Raw genomic sequence first — 22,411 nt, forward strand, 5'->3', positions numbered from 1 at the left:
AATTTTTCCTAGGAAAATTACAGTGAAACACACACAGTTAAAATACATACGGCAAATATCTGTAACACACAGAATTAAGGCATAAGCACAGGATCATCAGGATCACAAACTGGAAGAGATGCAGAGTTTTCTGAATGTATCAGTGCTCTGAAAGACATCAGATGCATTGTCTGTAACACCATAGCTCAACCAATACCTTGCTCTTCCATCTTTCATCACTAAGAACTTGTTTGATTTTATTCGTCTAAGAAACGTGACCATGTTGAAAAGAAACAGTTGCTGAACAAAAAGTCATGGGAATCTTTCTAGAAGAAAATTCCTCTAAGATGTTCAGTCTGAGTGCTGGAGATTTGTTGCTGGTGCTCTTCTTCAAAAAGCCAACACTGCCTCCAGCTGATAATTCTGTGATCCTGCTCGTGCCTCTTTCCCGAACCATCCATACTGCCTCAATGCATTTAAAATGTGTGTCTAGTGCTCTTTATTACGTTAGTTTTTATTAAGGAAATTTCTGCCATCCATTGAATTTAGCCACTTGACTGGTGACAGTTAGTGGAGCTTGGCAATAAATGCTCAGCAACGGAACTCCAAAAAACCCAGAAGCGGCAGACTTTGATCTACTGCTGTATAAATTGCCATTTCTTTTGCTTTCTCAAGCTTTTACAGTGATTGTTACTCAAAAAGAGACCCCATCATCCTCTGTACCATGCAAATGTTCTCTTAATGGAGATACAGCGTGTTTAACAATTCTCGCTGTGATTTAAGAAGAGTCTATTTCAGTTTCAACACTCATCTGTTTAGCAGAGTTGCATTTGCACCTCAGCTTCCCTAGCTTTTACATCTTTATGAATCTAAATCATACAATAATTTTGAAATACATTGTAAAAAAACCTTGTGGTCATTGTATAAAAAATATTGTATTTATGAAAAATGAACAGGACATGAGGCAAATAAAAGGAAATGCTCCTTTTTTAAATGATTCTATTAGCCAGGTTTAAGCATTTCCCTTGGGTTTAATTTCAGCTTGTTATTTATTTAAAAAAACTTTCAAAAATAGATGTTGAAGGGTACTCTGTATGCTGATACATGCCTGGGTTCAAAGCATGCTTCAAGTGACAAGCATCTACCATTAATAAACTAGAGCTTTAATAGTAACAAAAACTAGCATCACAGCTATCAACAAGCACACACTAAAAAAAGCACTTCAAAGACTTTGAATATGGGAAAGTCCTACAGAAATCCATATGCAAAGAAAAGATGGTGTCTACCAAATAAATTTTGGCAACCCTGCAGAATCATCCCAGAAGGTAAAGAGTAAGGACATACCATAAAGAAAAAACAAAAAAAAATGTCACTCTGTGGAATAATGAACTCTGTTTCCTCATGACCTGGGGCTGTAACATGCTACATGCCTCAGCAGTGGCTGCTGTGAGCTCAGTGTCTAGCGAGCGTACCAGATCACTGCTTAGAGAAGAGTTAAACCTCACATTTTGAGTGGCTGAAACTATATAAAGACTTTGTTTACTGTTGCTCTTTCCCTGAGAAGCCTGTGCCTGCCATCTAGTCTGTTTCCAATCTACAGACAGCAATGTATGCACGTCATACACTAATTTCTGTAACAACGAAGAAGAGTCAAGAGCAAACAAGAAAAAAATAGAGATAGAAAAGCAGAACTAATTTCCAAGTTCTCAGGTACTGCAGGATTACATGCCTTGTTCTAATTATGTTACTACAAAAAACATAGGGAATGGGGCAATTCTCTGAAAGATTACATGCAGTGTTTCAATTTCAAACTCATCTAGAAGAAATGGCAGATTTATGATCTGATTTGAAGAGCCAGCTTCTCTTATAAGAAAAACTTTTAATACCAAAGGATTGCATATGTTAACTACCTACTAACATGGAGAAGACACCTGAATCATCTTACCCAAATCCTATGGGCACCTTAGCCTTCCCTGGACATCTTTAACTCAATTGCTGATCTGCTTAAACTTTGTATTATGAAAATAAGAGAGCACAGCAATATCTTTGATGTGAGGCTATTAAATTACAAAGAATAAGCAGAAAGTCTTAAAAATGAAAAGAGGTTTCGAAGTATTAACAAATTAAACAAATACCCACAACGTTGTCCTTTAACTACTCCAATGTAATACTAAAGTAAAAAATAATCATTAATGTTCTATGAACTTGAAAGCTGAAATAGTAAGAGTTATAGGGACACTTGGAAAGAAGTACTCAACACCCCCAGTAAGGTATTTGATCTCCTCTGACTTGTTCTTTGCTCGCTTGTCCGCAGTCACAACTTTTCACTCCTGCCTAAAGCAACTATTAAAGACAGTTGCTGGAGCTGATGCAGTAGGATGAACTTCCATTTGACCAAGACAGAATTCAACTGCTGCACTACCAGCTACCCAGGGACACTATCCCAGTTCAATTTGAAGAATCAGGCTTCTGCTGCCACTAGTATGGAAAGGGAAACCTGTGGTTGAATGTGTGTCCTTGGTAGAGTACAAGAGTAATAATATGGGCAACACTCAACACCTGCACAGTTATTGCCAACTCTGCACCAAGTTGGGAGGATTTCTCAGTTCACACCCAGAACACGTGGCTGCAAGAAGATCTAGGCATCTTCAGGACAATTGTTACATGTTTGTTCATCCTTCTAATTATTTACTGTGAATTCCCAGCAATACCAAAGATAAAAAAAGGAACATTTTAAAAATTACTTCAGTAATTCAACACAGGCAAAAGTAGTATAATTTAAAAACACGCTTCTATATTATCTTAAGAGCAAAGCAACACAGAGAAAGACCTTGTGTTTTTCATGAAGTAGTAACAAGAACACTGTCTTTGAAAAGAAAAAAATCTCTGACAAATCTGTTTGCTCCAATTCCAAAAGAGTTCAAATGAATCACTGAAATGACACACAGAGATGGGCATTTTCAAGATGACATCATGAATGGCCCAGCTTTGACTGTGCAATGCAATTTACTCTAAGAAAAGAGACAATTATCCAAATCTGTCTAAGCATCTGACATTTCTGTGTAAGTGAAGAATCCAAATTGGTCAAACCACAGCAAAAGAAAAGAGTGGGAAGAATATTTTCCTGATTTGGCAAACATCTTTTTCTGTACTGACACATACTGATGAAAATATCTCAGATAAGCATGTCTGAACAAAGAAGGAGAAACTACGAATACGTTAAAAAGGCGTATTTCCTGTTTATTTTACAACAGTTATTATGCGTATTTTTAATTAAAACTTAAATTTCACACTCTTCTGACATTGCAAGCCTTAGTGAAAAAATTAATTCATCAGAACAACTGTCACTATCCTGGTTTCTTACAAGATAAATTTCAGGATAATCCATGATGGGAGCGAACTTCTATATTTTAGAGCAAGGTCTGTTGTAAGGGCACGTTCAGAAAATGCCAAGATTTCACAGAATTTCTTCATTTCCAGCAATTTCAATGGCTAATACAATAGTCAGGCCCTAATATTCTTATTCTTAATAGCTGTTCATTTGAAAAACAATCTTTATGAAGAGAGAAAATAGCTGGGAAATTACTTAAGTGACACACCTTTTCTATGTTACAGAACAAAGAGCAGTCCAGATTTCATATTTTACACAAATAAAAGATTTCCAATAAATCTCCTGTCCAAACCCCAGAGAAAAAAATAGAGAACTTCATGTCACTTGGTTTAAGCAGGAAATTGCTATTCAAAATTAAACATGCCCATAATCTTAGCTGTTACATAAGATGCTTCCAGTCAGCCAAGTGCATACAATTTACACCATAGACCATTGCACAGCTCCCCCCAAAAACCTACTGATTTTCTACAGCAAAAGAAACCCAATTTGAAGCAGTCAACTTCACAAAAAACTTAAGCATTGCTAAATTCACCCAGAGTTTCCCAGAGAGAAGCCACAGTCAGAAGCTAAAAGGAACCTATTTGGTGTATTATGAAAGTTAGAGGCTGCATGCACAGAAGCAAAAATGATTGGCAGAAACAGTTTCTAGGGGAAGGAATCTATTTGACAGGCAGTGAAACTAGGAAGAGATCTTTTTACCATCTGTTCCTTCTATACTCAAAAGAAAAAGACTGCACAACAGCCAACCAAAGCCCTAAAATCTTAGCTGCTTGTGCCAAAAGGACCTAAGAAACAATGCAGAAATCTAGAGAAGTAACAAATTCACTGAATACAAACTAAAGCAATGAAGGCAGAATGCACACATACTGCAGACAAAAGATTTGAAAAATGACAGAAAACAAAAATATAAACAGCGCAATTCTATTTCTACAACATCTGTGGAATACAACTATCTGTTCAATATTCTTAGAATATTTACTAGTTCACAATTAGAAAGGAAACTTACGCAGTTAATCTTTACATCGGGAAAAACAAAGATGCATTCTAAAGTGTTTGATAAAACAGTATTATGAAAGTATTCTACTGTTTTAAATATAACATTCTCTTTTTTATTGATAAAGAAAAGCAAAAATACCTTTTGTTCATTCAGCAGGTCTGTAATGGTTTGTGACATTTCATCCAAACTCTGTGCTGCCTTGACCAGGTTATGTAGAGCACGTACATGCTGGTGAAGAGGTTCAAAGTCACATAGTATGGGAACCCTTAAAAATAGTACAGGATTACTTTTTCCCCACATTGCTAGTTTAATATTCCAGTCTATTAAATTATTATGTGTATATTTCAACAACACTAAGCTTCCCTCTGTATAAGGTCTGTACTTAAGGTAAGGTCTTCATTTCATTTATTTTATAAAGAAAAAAAAGTCTACTAAGACCCCCTGGTATTTGTGTTTAAAATTAAAAACTTGGGAGCTTTTAAGGAGTGCATAATAATAAACACAAAGATGAGCAAGTAATTCCAGTCTTTCCTCCCAAGGAAAACATTTCCCAGTAGTACCTAGAGTTACAATGACAGCAACAGAAGTGATTAAATCTCTAATTGAAGCACTTGTGTTTGCAAATTGCTCTATTCTTGTCTCCAGTTGGATTCTCTCCAATCCAGCTCTTCCTTCGAAGAAGCAATTAATTCTCTACTATTTTATTTTCGTGATAGGTAACCTAAATTAAACGACTGATTAATGTGTCGTGATCACATTTCAAGTGTTGCAAGATAAGCTGAAAAGATGAAGTAAGAGTTCATTTAAACAAACAATACAGTAAAAGCAGATTACACTTCAATGTATTCTGCACTCTCTATTCAATATATAGGGCAAGTGGTATCCAGGGTATTTTTGTAGAATTAAGATTTCTATTAATTGCTCAAACACATAATTTCAGAAGATTGAAGCACTAAGTAAATTAAAACATCATTTTAATTATGCAGCTGAGAGGTTCAGTGCTAATAGAAAAGGACTTTGTGCTGGGTCTCAGTTTTGCTTATTGCTTGCTCTTTACATGTTAAATGAAAATACCAAAGAAAGTTCTGCTCTCAAGTTTCTTCTGAGATCAGCATCTACCCAAGGTGTATGACAGCTTTTGCCCACTGGAGTTGCAAGCTCACCACTATCCTGTATTTTCACCAAATGCAACCCCAAGCCCAGAAACCACGAGGAATATGATATAATCCCACCTCTATTGCCATCAAGTGGAAAGCTATGTCACTACAATTCAAACCTGCTAAAACATCTTAGTCAGTGATTGGTTTTCTGACAAAAGCAGGGCAAAATTCTTCCTGAACTCAGTAAAAACCACCAGGAAGGTTGTAAAATTCTCACAAATCAAAACATCAAGCAAACATTAGGAAAAAGATCCTACAGTTGCACTTTCTTCCCCACAAAATTGATGAGGAGCAAGCCTAGGAGCACAAGAGAATTTAAAAGGGTAGATCAGCTATAACATGACCTATGGCAAATCCATTGTCAAGCTGACTAAGCTCACTACACTTGTTAACTCCACCAACACCACCATAAAGATAGACAGGAATTCTGAATAAAAAAAAAGAATGCCAGTCCAAAATACAGGTGAAAAAGCAGTGAATTCAGCTCGTGCCTTATGCACCAATAACAGGTATTAGGCTGACACTGTTGGTGAACCTGACAGATGGCAGCAAAGCATCGTCCTCTTGCATTTACCTTTGTAAATGCAATCCCAGCTTTTTGCCTTGGGGGCAAAAAAACCAAACCAAACCAAAAAAAAAGTAATCTCAGCAAATCTCTAACTGCAGATCTCTTTGAGGAGAAGGATGATGATACATGCAACATCTGAATGTGATCATACTGATAGATCTCCTCCTAGGCTGAACAGAACTTGCCACTGCCCATTTCTGGCCCATTATTTTAGTTGGTATTTCTCTCCCCCTTGACTGCTCTGAGTCTGGAACCTCAGGCTAACAGTCCAAGTTCCAGATAAGGAACTAATCCTGTAAATTGCTTGTGAGACAAACCAGTAGCTTTCCTGTCTGCATATGCATGTCTGCCTCATTGTTGGGAAGTAAGAAACATATAAATAGAGCTTCTACTCAAAATGATGGATTTCCATAAAAAGCAGAGGCACTTAAGAGAATACACTTTTTAGTAAAATCAGTTTAGTAAAATCAGAGAAAAAGTAGTAATTGAATATAGAAGATCTCTATGATCTCATGCTGAGCTAAAGACATTTATTTTATTTCCTCCAGAACACCACACAACAAAGAGCAAAAGAAAAAGGATCAAATCTCATTCTGATCTGACAAAACATAGTTATGAGTTTATTTCAGTTTAAAACTGATGATGTTTTTTTTTTTGCTTTTAGCTATGAGGCAGCTCAAAGGAACACTCAAAATCCTTTATATCTCAATACAGAATAGATATGTACAAATCATCAGAGCATGAGTATATAATGTATCTGCATTAAGTCAGTGAAGATCACTGCTTAAGAATGGTAACAGATTAGAAAATACCCTTGTCTGTTTTTATGGAAAATGACCTAAGGGGGTAGAAAACTGATGGGGATGGGACCCCCAGGAGAATTATTTCTGTAACACACAAAGTGTAAAAGGTGCTTTACCTGAGTAATGGCTGTACTTCTGAAGGACAGAAAGACTGCAAAAACTGCAAGTCACTCAATGAGATATCTGGAAGCTCACTGTCAAATCTGCGAGGTTTTCGTGTCTGCAAATAAGATATTAATTTACACATTGTTGTAAAGATAAGTATCAGATTACTAAAGAAGGATTTAAAAGAGCTTCATAAATAACACAGAAAAGTTAGCAGTAAACTGATCTCTTTCTCAAAAGATTTTTAATTTTTAAGAAACCATGTCTGGTCCTGTTCCCCTAAAAAAAACCCCCTTACATTTGTAATGACTAACTATCCATAGTGCTTGGGCAGCAGTAGAATAGAGTATTTCAGTTGGAAGGGACCTACAATGAGTATCTAGTCCAACTTCCTCCCTATTACCAAGCTTCATAAACATTATGGACATGTTTATAAGTTAAGGGATAAGACATGGCACTGAAGATTTATTGTGCTGCTACACATACAAATATTAATTCAGTTCAGTATTTGAAACATTGAAATGAGGAGCATTCTTATTTTCCAAGTACCCTTTAAATAAAACACAGCTGAAAAGGAAAAGCTGAAAAGGTTAAAAAGGCAAAGTGAGATGGCAACATTAGAATCAGGGAGTTAGCTTGCTTCAATTAACCAAGCTATATCAAATCAAAGCTAACAGGCAATGCTGAATTACAATGCCCTCATGTTATCAGCCAATTATGAGACAAAAATGCTTTTCCACTCATCCAGTGATTATCAGAAAACATGGAAACCTTTTACTTGCTTTTACCATCCAATTAATTTTATTGTTCTATTATTCACAAGGCAATTAGATGAACAAATTATTCCTCCTTGCTTCTTTTTTCTGACCATTAAGAGCAGGTTTTTTTTTTTTTTCAATACCATGGACTAAAAAAAGACTGCTAAAAAGGAGAGTTGACATTTCCTCTCCCACTGCACTGTTACAAACCAATGTTAATATAGGTCACTTGAAATGGCAAGAACACTAGCTGCCAGCTTTTTCATTTGTGTCACAGCAATGTGAAAGGCATACAGCTTCAATGAATTAAGCTCAGGTTTATAATTTATGAAACTATAGAAATTAAACAAACCCAAATACATGAGTACATACACAAAAGGATGGAGGCCAGGAGTCAAGTCCTCTAAACAAACGATTCCTTAGAAAGGACTTCCCTGAAGAAAAAACACAAACAACTTATTTAAAGGAAGAAATGCAACATTGTCTCAAGAGAAACCAATTGAAGTTACTGCAGTTTAAGAGCTGAAGTACATTTGAAAGAACTACTACTTATATTGTTGATTACATAAAATTGCAAATGACCACAGAACATCAGGCAAAACCCACCATTCAAGCAGAACTCCCTTCACGGAAGCCTCTTTTTCCTTAATGTTCACACAGGCAAAAGCTTCAACTTATTTTTGAAATTTTCACTGTAATCTTCCTTATCTCCTTTCCAAAAAAATTTGATAAACTTTTGTTCAATTTTCTCATTTTATCTGTCCATTCAGAACATAAGTTCAGACTTTGCAGAGAAAGTAATCAGAATTCTTTGAGCAGAATCGTTATTTTTAATATTTTTTTTAAAAACAAACTTCTGGTGAAGGTCTTTAGACATGGGTCTTAGTTCTTGGATTTTTCTGGAGTAGTACAGAGGAAGTCATAGCAGTAGCCAAATATTCAGTAACAGTTTTAGAAGTGTTATTTAAAAGAACAATAAAGCTCACAAAGCATGTTTAAGCACAAATTGCATTCAAACGTGATAATGAGAAATCTTATGTTTTACAAACATTAATCACAACTTTCACGTTATTTTGGATAATCTATATGAATAATTAAATGATTTTATTAATAGAAAAATATTTTGTTTGTAATAGAGCAGCATGCACATCCTACTTGAGTAAAATTTTTTTTTCGGGTATTGAAATTAGAATATAATGAAAATATTTTAACTACAAAGACAAGAGATATACTTCAACACAAGTCAATTTCACAAAGACAAAGTACTTACTAAAGAGTTTACCGAAAGATTCCCTTTTTGCCTTTTCAGCTTCATATAGATGTTTCCCATCTTTTATTAAAGCACCTGCCCACTGTGAAAGGGGAAAATATGTAGTTACTTGTATTTTATATGCTGATACAAAGGTTTGGTCTCAAAGTTTTATTTACTTACCTCCCTGTAGTGTTTTATGAACATTTTTCTCCTCACAACCTCAACAACAGCTAAACAGTACATCTGAGGAACAGTGCTGAGAGCCTCTACAACTTTGACCCTTTCTAGGAGCTCTGTTACAAGACGAAGCAGTGCTTGTAGTTTCTCTCCATCTTGGTCAGCATGAAGCATTACAAAACAACACCACCTACAAAAGTAGATTACACCTTAGAAGATCACATCTTAGCAATTTTTTTTTTCATTTAAATTAGATTAGCAACATGTCTGAATGGAAATGAACAATGGATGAAATGAACAATGCCATCATTTCACATGGGACAACAACAAGCTAACAAAAGTACCAAGCTATTCAGAATTCAGTAGTCACCTTGCAGATTCCCATTAGTTTCTCACAGTAGAATATCCACATTAGTGATCAAAAATGAACATCTACCACCATTTAAGACATTGCTTTTGACAAGTTCTTAAGCATAAATAACCTTAGAAATAGTAATAATACAACTTACTCCAGTAGAATTTAAAAAAGCTGATACATCCTGAGAAAAAAAATCACTACTTTTTGTTTATAAATCTTAAAAATACTTATTGAAAAGCTTTAGCAGGAGGTATTAAAGGTTGGAATGCTGTCAAAGAAATAAGAACTGTTTGGGAAGTTCACACAACATAGTCACGCACTACAAGCAACAGCCCTTGTAACACAAATTCTCATATCTTGTAACCGCATCTTCAATTCCCTTAATCATACAGTCAATAGGTAGATTTCAGGCACAGACACCAACATAATTAAACCACAGGGTAACTAGTGAGAAGGTAATCAACTGGTGTGCTTGAGGAGAAACATTACAGCAACTTTGCCACCAGAGAAGCCGTAAGGTGGAGGTATATCCCACAAGTAATAAAAACATATAAAATTGCTTTTATTGACAGAAGTGAAGCAAAAGTGAAACAACAAATACAAACGAGTCAACATTAAGCAATCAGGAATATATACTAACAAAGACACTAGAAGATATGCACTCTTGACTTTTTCATAGTAATAATTTCCTTAAGACACACAATCCTTAAACACCTTCCTGCAAGTGGAAGTAACATGAAGTTGAAAAGTTTTAACTTACTTCAGTCTAACTTGCAGATTATTTGCAAGCTCCTGTTTGGCAGTGGTACATTTCTGTTTAATATCTAACAGTTTTCTGTGATTAGTTAACATAATCATCAGCTGATTTGCATGACTCAAACACAAATCAGGTAGCACAGAAGGATCTTTCAAGTTCTCAGCTCTCTTCTGATTTGCCAAAAATCCCTGGAGCAAGAGAGACATTTGTTACACAAGCTTTGTGACAATCAAAAAGCACGAAAGTGATACATCTTCTCTAAGAATGCAAGTATTTTAACAAACTTACCGCAACCATTGAGAATTATAACAGAATGATATATGAAGAAAAAGCAAGTGTCAAAGTTGCTTTCTTTCCAGCCCAAATCAATCTTGTTCCATATTTCACTACCAGTTACCAACACAACCCTAATAGAACTTTACACAACTAACCAACACCAGTGAAAGACCACAAAATTTAATGCAGCAGAAACATAATTACTACGATGGAGGGGATCAACCATCATTCTAACTTCTGCTAACAACCATCTTCCTAACTTCTGGCATTTGCAAGATTTGACATCAACTTAGAGCATGTTCAAGACTACTGTGGGCTAAAGAATTTGTATTTCTTGCATAAAGAAATTCACACAAATCTAGCTCTTCTCGAGAGCCAAGATCACAGCCACACATCTTATTTGCATGCAGAATGCACCCTTACATCGTAAGTAAAGGAATAGACAATTTATAAAAAGAAATGGCAAGGACGAAGATTTAAAAGTTGAAGTCTCTGCCAAGTCTTGAAAAGGTACAAATTCTAAATTTACAGTAGCATTTAAACAAGGTGACGAAGCCTCTTTCCATCTGACTGTTAGGTCTTTCACTCCAAAGTGGGATTGGTAAACTTGAGGTAGGCTCTTCAGCCAAGTGAAGAAGGAAAAAATAGCTAAAAGCACCACTCACAATATAGGGCAACCAAGCACAGGGATGGGAAGACTAGCTTAGCCATCGTGCTAAATTCCCTTTGATTTAGCACTGGCCTACAATATGAACGCCAAAAGACCGAGATTTAGCACAAACTTGCTTCTAAACTTACTCATTGAATTTTTCTGGAGACAAGCTCCACTTTTAAACAATGCTGACAGAAGTACTGATAGCACCCACCTTTACATACCAGACCAGATGCAACAGGGAGCCTGGGTCCTACACAACTCTCAGTCCAGCACTGCCCTCCTCAAAAGGGGGGGGTCTAGCTCCCCTCCCCCCTAAATTGGGAGGCAAGGTTGATCATTTATTCCTACTAATAATATACCAGTGTGCAACCAGGAGTAAAAAACTTATGCCTTTCTTCAGAGTCCCAGCTCCAAGGTCATGGTGAAAATCTGAACATCGTCATATATTGCCAAATAGACCTTTATTTACTTTCAGTAGCAAACAAGGTATTAAAGGACAATCTTAACTATCAAGTTAACTGAAGCTCTTTACAGAAACTGTATTTAATAAAATAACTTTCATATGACACTGGAGTGCTTTTTGAAAATAGGAGCTACATATTTGATATTTAAAATAGTCTTTAATCTAATTTCTTATCACTCAAAATTATACTGTTCAGTGAAGGCACACTCCTCTCCTCACTACAAGACTGATGATCAACCATTAACCTATTCCCTGATCTTGTATCACTGAGTGACAAATTACCAAGAATTCAATATTCCCTTCAAAATTGAAACTGGTCCACTTAATTCTTGTTCCGTATATCCAACTAAAGTTCTGATTTCCTAGCTGTAGCTTTAAACCATGTGAAAATATGACAACATGATGTGAAAACTGCCAGTATTTAAATGTCAAATTATTACGAAATAGCATCTTATTGACCAACCCCAATGGGATACGTTGAAAACTATCTTGCATAATGACATGCAATTGTTTCATTGTAATTTTAACAGCATACACACATGAAAAATCTACAATTGTGTATTACCTGAGCAAGTTCTTTTTGTTCATTCACCAGTCTGCTGCAGCTTGCTATCATCTGGTCCAATGCATAGAGTCTATCCTCAAGACCTTTAATAGCCTTCATGTTCTGATTATCTAGTTTGGCGATAGTTTGGCGACACTCTGCCAGAAAGGGTTGGATGATCCTTGGATCAAGCTATAAAAAAAGGTTTATTAGTTGCTGACACACTGAAAGGTGATTTAAGTTAGTTAAATGAGGTTTTTTAACCTCAATATTTTTCTTTTTTTTTTTTAATCTAATGTGTGACTACTTCTATCATCTTGTTTCAGAAGTCTGAGTAAATGAGTATGAGGATTCTGTATCACAGCATGAATTTTTCTGAAGTACTCCAACCAGACCATCACTGAAATCTGAATCCTTATAAAGGGAAGAGACACTGGTTGAGGGGACAAGGCAAGGTGCAGAGGGAAGAGGCACTTTATAGCTAATGGGCAGTTTGACCTGGGATAGAGTCCATACGGCTACAATCAAAACCAATCATGAACGCGACTCAATGGAAAGTGCAGAAGGGAGGGTAGTGAGAAAAAGCAGAAGAGCCATCAATCTTTTCCCACTAAATAAATGTTTTAACTAACTACTTAGACAAGCAGATAATTTCCAAGCAACTGGAAAAGACCCCATAGAAAAACAGTATAGTTGTCATATTTTTAGCTAGAGCGTTTTTTCCCTAACAGAAACGTTTTAAAAGTTATTTCATAATATTCCTTCATAGACCATTATCCAGAAAGAAAGAAGTATTTGAAACATTAAGAGTCTACCAATGCCCACAGATATTAAGGGTCACTCTTCAAGCTTCACTATATGAGTAGTAAATTAAAATTAGACGTCTAGCAACAACATAGGTAAGTAATTGCAACATCTTATGAAGGTCAGAGTGTAGTGTAAACCTGCAATATATTAGTCGTGAACATAGTAAAAACCATTAGGTATTAGCAGAAGATGAACAAATTTGCCCAAATTTATCCAAAATGGTTATGGTATTTTCTTATAGGAGAATCTAGTGAAAAGGATGCTATTTGTGAAGTCACATTGGCTGCCACAGCACTGGCTTCTTTCATCAACATGCAGGTTTTATCCCACTTACAGAGCACACAAATCAACCTTCAAAAAAGAAAGCATTTATTTCACTCAACAGTAACATAAGTAAAAGTGTATTTTCCCCTCAATCTACCACTTAACTAAGTTTTCACACACAGCACTTCAGTCTGGAAACAACCTTCTGGGGGGGGGGGGGGGGGGGGGAAGGAATCTGGGGAGTAGAAACATTTACAAATTAAGGAGCACCTATAAAGAATAGGTCTTCCAGTTACTTCAAACAAAAAAAAAGGAAAAAAACCAACCAACCAACAGCTTAATGGGAAAGTACCAAAAACTAGTAATTAGCCCAAAACTTCTTAGAATAAACAACTAGTGCTGTTATTAATGTGACAAAATGCATCCAGATTCTCTGAAAACAAAGGTTAATTTTTAGTATTTGATGTCTTATGAATCTTGGTCTTTTCTCAAGTCTCTTGTCCATCTTCAAGAAACAGTAACAGAAGTATTTAACCAGATTGATTTTACAGGATTCACTTCACTGCCACCCTATTCAGGAGTACTCCCTGTGACATCCTGAATTAGTCCACTGCAGCATCCAGAAGAGTTTCTTAACAAACAAAATACTGAAGAACAATATGGTGGTTTTTTTCTCTTTTTACCTTCTTAAACTAATGGTGTTTTATCTCTTTTTACAAAGAATGCCTATTCCTCTCATTCTTTTCTAGCCTATTTCCTCCATCCACTCTTTTCATCCCGTCTTTAGCCTAACTGCATCTGTAGGATCCAGCTCTACTTTCATTGGTAGATAATACTACTCTCTTCATCTTTTCAAAGTATCTTCCTTTTCTAGCCTCTTACGTAAGTGGCAACAACAGCACTTAAAAACATCTGGTTAGCACCTACTTACCCAGTGCTTTTACTGCAGCCTAGGTTTCTGCAATTAGAAGTGTCATTTTGTAGAAACATCTAGAGGCTAGAACCATCAGAAACTCAGCAGCACTCTGTGCAACACACCAGTTATGTCACGACTACCAGTAACAAACGTATAAAGCTCTTACTCTGGTGCTTTAAGCTTTCAGGAAAATCTTACCTGAATTCAGTTTTTCAAATAAGAAGTGCAATCACAAACCATTTGTATGGTTCATATTTTCAAGAAGGAAAGGGCATGGGGAGAATGCAGTCAAAACCATTTTTAAAAGTTAGTGCCATTTTATTCTATTATTCTAACATTTTTTATACTAGAGTGTCACCTCAACTGCAAGGTATTTATTTAGGATTTTCTTTTCCTTTTCAGCTGCAGCCCACTTCTGTTTTCAACTAATTCTAATGGTAAGTAAAGATGCAATCCTTTGTCTGTGCTGCTATCAAAACAGAGTAAATAAATGTTTTCCTAAGGAGAATCAGGAACGCTTTACTTCAAAGCTTTGGGGTTTTTTTGTGAACCAAAATGGACCAGGATTGATCAATAACAACTGCTCTGGTGAGTCAGAATACTCTGACTGAAGCACTTTCCCCACCTGCCAATTCTGCTTATGCCAAGAACACAGAAAGAAACTTCATTTTTTGCAGGTTCAATCACAATTTTTCAACATAAAAATTGACTAAAGTAACAAAACAATTACAACAGTCGAAAACTTTCTGCCTAATCTTAGATAAGACAAGGACAGAAAAGACAAAACACAAGACAGCACCTCTAAAACATGTGATATGTGTCAGATAAGACTACAAGCTGACCAAAAAACGTAGAGTATGTACTTAACCAAAGTATTCTTTGCATTTTTGCGTCTTTTGGATCACTATAGTTTATTTGGAAGCAATTGTTTAATGTTCATCTCTTCAAATACGGATTTTTAAAACATACTACATTTGTGTTCTGTTAATATTACATAGAAATTGAATTTATTGTCTCACAACCCACCTAGTGCGCTCTGTTGCTCCTGTTTTAAAATAGTAGAAAATACCTTATAGCATTACTAAACAAACAGGAGAGAGGACTGTCTCAGACTTCAGCAAAATAGGAAGTCTTTTACAAAATCAATTACTGTTTTCACTAAAGAAAAACTTGTCATGTCCAATCTTTTCCTTAGCCTTTTCTGTACTACTAAAATCTTAAGACAGCCCCTAGTATTAAGCCAAATTCTCCAATTACTTTTAAGACACAATTGAAATATCAATGTACAGAACCAGCCAGACCATGATGTTCTCTACAACAAGTGGGTTTTAGAAATCACTGATTCAGTCTTCCAGTCCTACCTTAGAGAGGAAATAAAGTGTCAAAGACAATATAAATTGTTTCCTTTGTTCAACCTATGTTGTGTTGCAATAGTATATTATATATACGAAAACAAGGCTAGACAATGCAAGAAGTATCAGCTACAGTGAAAGCAAATAAAGAAGGAAAACTATAGGCAAAAGAATTTTAAAAGGTTTTAATGCTCACTGATTAAAATAATAATTTTGAAAGTAAAGTGAGCACTGTTGTATTCTTCCAGCAGAAATACGGACTGACTGAGCCCTTCTGAGCACATCTGTATCAGCTAATAAAGAATGCAGAGATATAGAATATAAATTTATCCCAATTGACCGTATGAATTTGTTCTATATTTTAATAAAGGCTTAACTATTTTGAACTCAACATTAATTTTGGTCCAAGAAAATCTTTACTTTTATTATAAATGTAGTTTCTATGAAAAAGGCAACGAAATAACAGTAGTACCACTTCGCTTATACACTACAAGAAGTTTTTGGCTTTCCAAAATAAATGGCTAGCTGAGAAATAAGCAAGATAACAAGCATTCATCGTAAAATTATGTATCTTCCTAAAGATCAGATTCTTAAGCATTCATTGTAAAATGATGTATCTTCCTAAAGATCGGATTCTTAACACTCAAACTCATAAAACACTTTCCCCACACTTATCCCTCCCCGGTCTCTGCTTTGGCCTTCATTAAGAAAGTTATCTGAGAAACAAGTTACAAAAGAGCTGAGTTCAGTCACTTCAAAAGCACCTCCATCTGGAAAAAAGCAGCAGCATTCAATGGAATGTAATTTGATTTTTAAAAAATTATTAACTTACCCTGCTCATAGAATCAAAACATTTTCTGACCAGGGATTCAACATCATTAGGTCTATCTTGAACATTTATCCAGTCTAACAAAGACACATTGAAGGAAGGCTGATCATCATCTTTCAATTCTACTGACATTTCATTGTCCTGGACAGTAGCACTTTGACCAGATTCCTTATCATCTTTTACATTTTCAGGCTCTGTGCCTTCCAAAGCTGAATGTTCAACTGACTTGCAAAATGACGCTAACATTGATTTACTGTTCACTTTAGATATATCAGGATAAAGCACCAATTCAGCAGATTTCCCATCCTCAGTTTCTTCACTTTCTGCTCCTCCGTGTTCAGGTGAAGAATCCAGTCTTCCTAAACACTCTCTGTAACTGTGTCTTGTCAGGCACTCCAGCAGTGGTATCTTGGCCATGATAGAAACAGCAGAACCCAAGCTTTTTTTAAGAAGTGAAAAGAAAAAAACATCAGTATCTAGAGGCCAATATAACACAAAATCTTAGCTAAAAAATAACAATATGAACTGCTATTCATTTTAGAATTGAAGCAGATTTCAAAGTTATTTTGCAACTACCCTTTGAAACTACTGCGCTGAGTACCAACATCATGGAAAGACAGCTAAAGAAATCAGAGTTTTTGCTCTTTTCCACTGCTGAGTATGACATCTTCTAAACTTCCAAGCTTATGGCTACATTGCAACGAAAAGTTGTAACTTATAACTCGAAATAAAAGTTTTAAGTTACACTGCAATAAAAAAAAGAGTTTGATAAACTGAGTCACACCCACTTACTTCTTTGTTTAAACATACAACCGGGACTTATGTTTCCTATCCACATGGATATCAATGTTTATTATCAAAGCTTTGAGTGTTCTCTGTCTGACTACTTTTGCAGAATTTGAATAGTTTCTATTTGGTAAAAGCTATGAAGCTCAAGGTGTTTTTTTACAGATAAAATATATTTATGGTTTATTTTTTTAAGTGTCCAGTATCTATGTATATTCTGCAAAGAAAAGCACTCATAGAAACACCACAACACTATAGTGCAAAGATGTGAAAGATTTTCTTTGAAGTAACACCCAGTCCTTTGCAGGACACAAGTACAGACACACACACACAGTATATATATCTAGATACATGCCCCCCATCCCATTCAAAGGAATACAAATTCACTCAAAAGTTTGTGTTATGACTTCATATTTTCAACACAGATTGTACTTCTTAATATCAGTTCAAGTTATTAAAAATCAATTAATTCAAAAGTGTAAATAGGTACTTAAAAATTCTAATGTCTAAATTTATTATCTCATTTTTTGTAGTGCACATTTGGAATGACTCCAGCTCTTAAGCAGCTGTTCATTAATGAGTTTATCTCCCACATAATTCAATACAGGTTTCTTTGTGCTGATAAATGAAAGGAAAAATGTCAGTTAAAAAAAGTAACTAGCACAGAACAAGAAGAACATTCTCCATGACACACAATCAAACAAACACATGCTTGTTTAATCAGAATAAGCACCAGATATAAAACACTTAAAAAACTAAGTTTAAAATAGAGTAAATTTGGAGATTAAGAATGAATTTAATAGTAAACCTACTGTGTAAGTTTCAATTTGATATCATCTATGGACTGCAAATAGCTTGAATACACATTTTCAAACTTGGAAAGCAGCTTTTGATAAGAGTATGTACAGTCTTCCAAGTTGGCCATTATGGCAGCCCAGCCTTGATGCTGAAGATGTTCATCATGTACAAGACCTTCACAAAAGGAGCAAAGCTTCTTGGCAACCTCATACATTTCCTGAAAAAACAATCATCAAAATACAAATCAAGCTACTGTTGTAACTTTATTGAAGATTTTAACATAAAAAGTATGACATTTAGATAGCTCAAAAGTTGTACACCTTAAAACTTCAAAAAAAAAAAAAACACCAAACTTTTTTAATTTAAGAATAAAGGAAGTTAATTAGATGACAAAAAATCAAGTACTATTTATTGAGAAATATCTTCAAAACAGAGAGGTGAAAACTGTAGTTCCAAAACCACCTTGTAAAATTAATTAAATGCTGCTAACATAAAATACTCAGGGCACACACACAAGAATAATAACCCTCGTACTAATAATATGATAGAAAAAACTGACAATCAAGGTCCAATAAGGAGAACCTTTTTGATGAGCCAAGCAGAAGCTCAGAACAAGACAATGAACTGCACAGTCAGCAAAAGTGCAGGTGGATCAGATGCAAGAAGAGATGCATGAGGAAACAGCAGGGCAAATAATTTAAGTCTTCTATTGATTAATAAACCAGATGAAACATGATGAGCAGCAGTACAGTGTCCACAAAACTCTAAAACACCCTGAAACTTGGCATCTGCAAACCAATGTGGAAGTTTTTCTGTTAAAGTACTGGATGACACAGAGGCATTTTACTGCCATATGAGGGTGAGAATTTACCACTGCACTAGGCAAAGTTAAAATAGAGACCTACATATGGTAATTACCAGATCTTACTAAAAGTATATTGCAATGCCCATTATAATCAATTCCGAAGTTGTAGTTAGTAGGAAGAGCAACTATTTTAAGTTTAGCAATTTAAGTAAAAGGCTGTTCCCCTCAAAGGACCTACTAAAACACCAAAAAATAACAACAAAAGTCATGCAATAAATCCTTCAAGCTCAAAACTTTACCAATAACACACTCCAAGGAAAATATACTCCTGAGCATACCTGTACTTTAGGTTTTAGTATCTACCAAACCTACAAGAAAAAAGTCTTCACTTTTTGAAGGTTGAGCACACTTTTAAACCAGGACTGAACACAACTTTCCTGTGCTATCATACATGTGAGAAAACCACGCACGGAAAAACAAGTTACACAAAATACAGTGAGAGAGCAGTGTTAAAAACCTAACACACCTGTGTATTTCAGAATTCGTTTGCTGCTGAACACATGGTTAGCAGCATATATGCGCATTCAAAAAAATTTGGGGGCCAACGACACTTACCTTCTGAAATAAACCACTAAACTGCATTTTAAACAAACATTTTAAACAAACATTTCAGAATTCATATTGATAAAACCTGAAAGTTATGAACATCCTCCCTGTTTCAGAAGTCCAAGCCCTGTTTCAAGCAGCTTGACAAAATTCTACTGTCCTTCAAATTACTGATAGCTAAGCAGATGAACAGTGAATATACAAAATACTTATATATGCAACTCCAATGAAATCCGAAGTTGCTCTTACAAACTCCTATCACTTTGTAGTAAAGATGTTACTTGTCTTGTTTTCTGAACTTTGGCAGCTTCGTGTGCATGCGAGAATGATGATTTCCAGTTTGAAAAAAATGGTTATTTTAATTGCTGCAGGAACTCTCGCTTCCTAAGTCAAAAATCAACCAATAACACAACTGGAATGGTATCCAGACAATGCTGAAATCTGCAAGTCAGTTTCTCCAGACCATCCCGAGGAGTTTGGCTATAAAATTTAAATGTACATAAGCTGACCAATGCAATATTGACAACTTGAACAATTTCTTACTTTCTTAAATTCACTTCATATACAAGTTATGCAAAGGCAAATTGCACAGCATATAAAAAAAGCAGAATTACTGCTTCCTCAGTAATCATACTAAGAACCAAAAGGACAGGCTGTTTTACCCTAGGATATACCAAAAAAGTACACCAAAAAAATGAAGTTGAAAAGGTAACTGAATGTCTCTGTTGCATTCTAATCACATCCTGGAAATATACACAAACATTTGACTTTCAACTCATAAAAATTACTATCTTCTCAAAGTCAACCTTCCTCCAAATGAGGAGCCATACCACTCCAAACCACTATCAGCCACAGTTCCAGAAGTGAGAGCATATACAAAACCACACATTAGTTTCAAACAGTTTAAAACAGCAGGAGCCACCTACAAAATCAAAACTAATCACAAAATCCTTTTATGCAGTTCCTCCAAATGAGTATCAACGAGGCAAAGTAAAGACTGGACTCAGATGTTTTTTTAAAAGCCCTGAGCAGAGGTTTTTGTCAGTTCTATTTTTCCTTTGGACAACCTCACTTAGCACAGCACAGATCAAATGTTTAACATGTTGAAGTATGCACTAGGCTTCATATGACCAAACTTTCCATCCTGAGACATACTCTTAACTAGTGGGCAATGTTTGCTTTTTCAGCTAGATCTATTTATTGTGCTCACAGTAGAAGTCAAAAGTTACAAGTTAGAGCTGCCCTATGAAGCCTTATTATGTATCATGTTTGATACTCCTTTCAGAACCTAAGTGTTGCCAATTTAACATTTTAGTTTTAACAAGCTTGTTTCCCCAGATAAAAACTTTCAAACACAAAACAGAAGTCGCAAGTAGAATAAAAAAAAAAAATCCTCATAATTGACATCACTTGTTACACAACCGATAACCAGCACTGACACTCTGTATCTGAGAGTCTAACCTGTGGCAATTTACTCATATTTAACCAAACCAGGAGCTCCTGTCCCAGCAGTCTGACTCCTAGAAAAGCAAGAGCAAACAACAGTACTTCCCAGAGCAGCAAATTAATATTTGTTAATTTTTTTGAAACCTTGTAACAGAAGGACATTCTAATAAGTGTCAGAATCTCTCATATAAACAGATACATGCCCAAAGGAACTATTATATAAAAATACCCCAATGCCATCTAAGTATTCCACCAGGTATTCTCTGTCAGATGAGCTGCAGCTTCTTAAGGTATACACAGCAGATGTGGACATTAAAATAAAAATCCCCTTATGAAAGCCATCATAAATATTGCTCATAAATCATCTCAATCATAAGCATTGAAACATACTTTGTCTCTCAGAGAAAAAATATTTTTTTCTGAGCTAACTCTGAGATCAAAATTCAATAGCGTAGTTTTTTTCAGGTAACATGTTTTCAAAGTTACCCATATGCTAATAGACTGCAAATCAGATTGTACAAATGAACAGACACATTTCAGGGCACATATGCAAGGTACTACAACAGCATCCCATATTATCATCCTCTCAAAGTTATTTTTACACGTGCCAAGGAAATTCTCTCTAGTTGGTGGGAGTAAAACTAGAGAATTCCGTCTGCATGGATGAACCTGAATGCAATTAGTCCACAGACACCAAATACTGCTTTTGATGTTGCTTTCTTAAGCCATATCATGAAATAAGCTCATTACATTCAAATAGTAAAGAATATTACTCTGAATTCAGGAGGTTCCACACAGATGGTTCTAATGAAGGTCAAACCACACGGAGTAACTATTTGTCCACGTGCCAGAACTGTTTCAGTCTTAGACTATACTAAGCAGATACCAGTGCATACAACAAGAACACTATGTTAAACCCGTATTTTATTTGTTTTGTTTTAGTCAACCCTGCTTTCAAAATGTGAAAGCATGCAGCAAGAAAACAAAGCAGAAAAGTTGTTTTGTTTCCTTTGGAATACCTGTGTAACTTAACTTTAACTTTTTTCTTTAAAGTTATGAAATTAAAAGCTACACAAATGCACCTTTCTTATCTTTCCATCACTTCTGAAATAAAGCTTCAGGTGATGTAGTTTTTTCCTTCTACCTGCTGTCTAAATCCATAGACAACATTTTTGTGAGAGATCTCCAGCCACTTTAGAAGGATCTAGACCTATAAATTTTATATAACTGTATGGCTCTATGCAGGAAAGAATTAAGCAGCTCTCTGCTAAACGAATAAATTCTAAAAACCGAATTATGTCAGGCACAGAAGTAAAGGCCTGCAATCCAACATATGTTTTAACGCTTCTCAGTAAGGTTGCCAGCTCCAGCGCAGAAAATGAAGCCTGCCTAACAACAGGCTTGCTTTTGTCATTGACTGTTCACAGACGCACTCAAGTCTTACTGGCAGACACCCAATGGTTCACAGAGCACAAAAGTTAACTTCAGTTGCCTTGTAGGGCTACATTCATCCTAGTGGCCTACAGCAGCATATCTAGAACACCAACCACTTCACTGCA

At 35.6% G+C, this 22,411-nt stretch overlaps 1 protein-coding gene across 2 annotated transcripts in view; it reads right to left on the reverse strand.

Annotated features, from left to right (window-relative positions):
* The window catches only part of RB1CC1 (RB1 inducible coiled-coil 1), a 68,646-nt gene that overhangs the window by 21,919 nt on the left and 24,316 nt on the right, over nt 1-22,411 (reverse strand). For both annotated transcript variants that reach the window (XM_039548477.1, XM_039548476.1), the window contains exons 6-14: nt 18,010-18,212; nt 16,415-16,850; nt 12,265-12,435; nt 10,309-10,493; nt 9,194-9,380; nt 9,032-9,113; nt 8,134-8,195; nt 7,015-7,118; nt 4,506-4,632 (exon numbers count right to left, since the gene is read on the reverse strand). In XM_039548477.1, the coding sequence (XP_039404411.1) occupies nt 4,506-4,632; nt 7,015-7,118; nt 8,134-8,195; nt 9,032-9,113; nt 9,194-9,380; nt 10,309-10,493; nt 12,265-12,435; nt 16,415-16,850; nt 18,010-18,212 (1,557 nt within the window). The remainder of the gene's footprint in view (nt 1-4,505; nt 4,633-7,014; nt 7,119-8,133; nt 8,196-9,031; nt 9,114-9,193; nt 9,381-10,308; nt 10,494-12,264; nt 12,436-16,414; nt 16,851-18,009; nt 18,213-22,411) is intronic.

This window comes from Corvus cornix, chromosome 2 (assembly GCF_000738735.6).
Source record: "Corvus cornix cornix isolate S_Up_H32 chromosome 2, ASM73873v5, whole genome shotgun sequence".
Taxonomy (NCBI): Eukaryota; Metazoa; Chordata; class Aves; order Passeriformes; family Corvidae; genus Corvus; species Corvus cornix.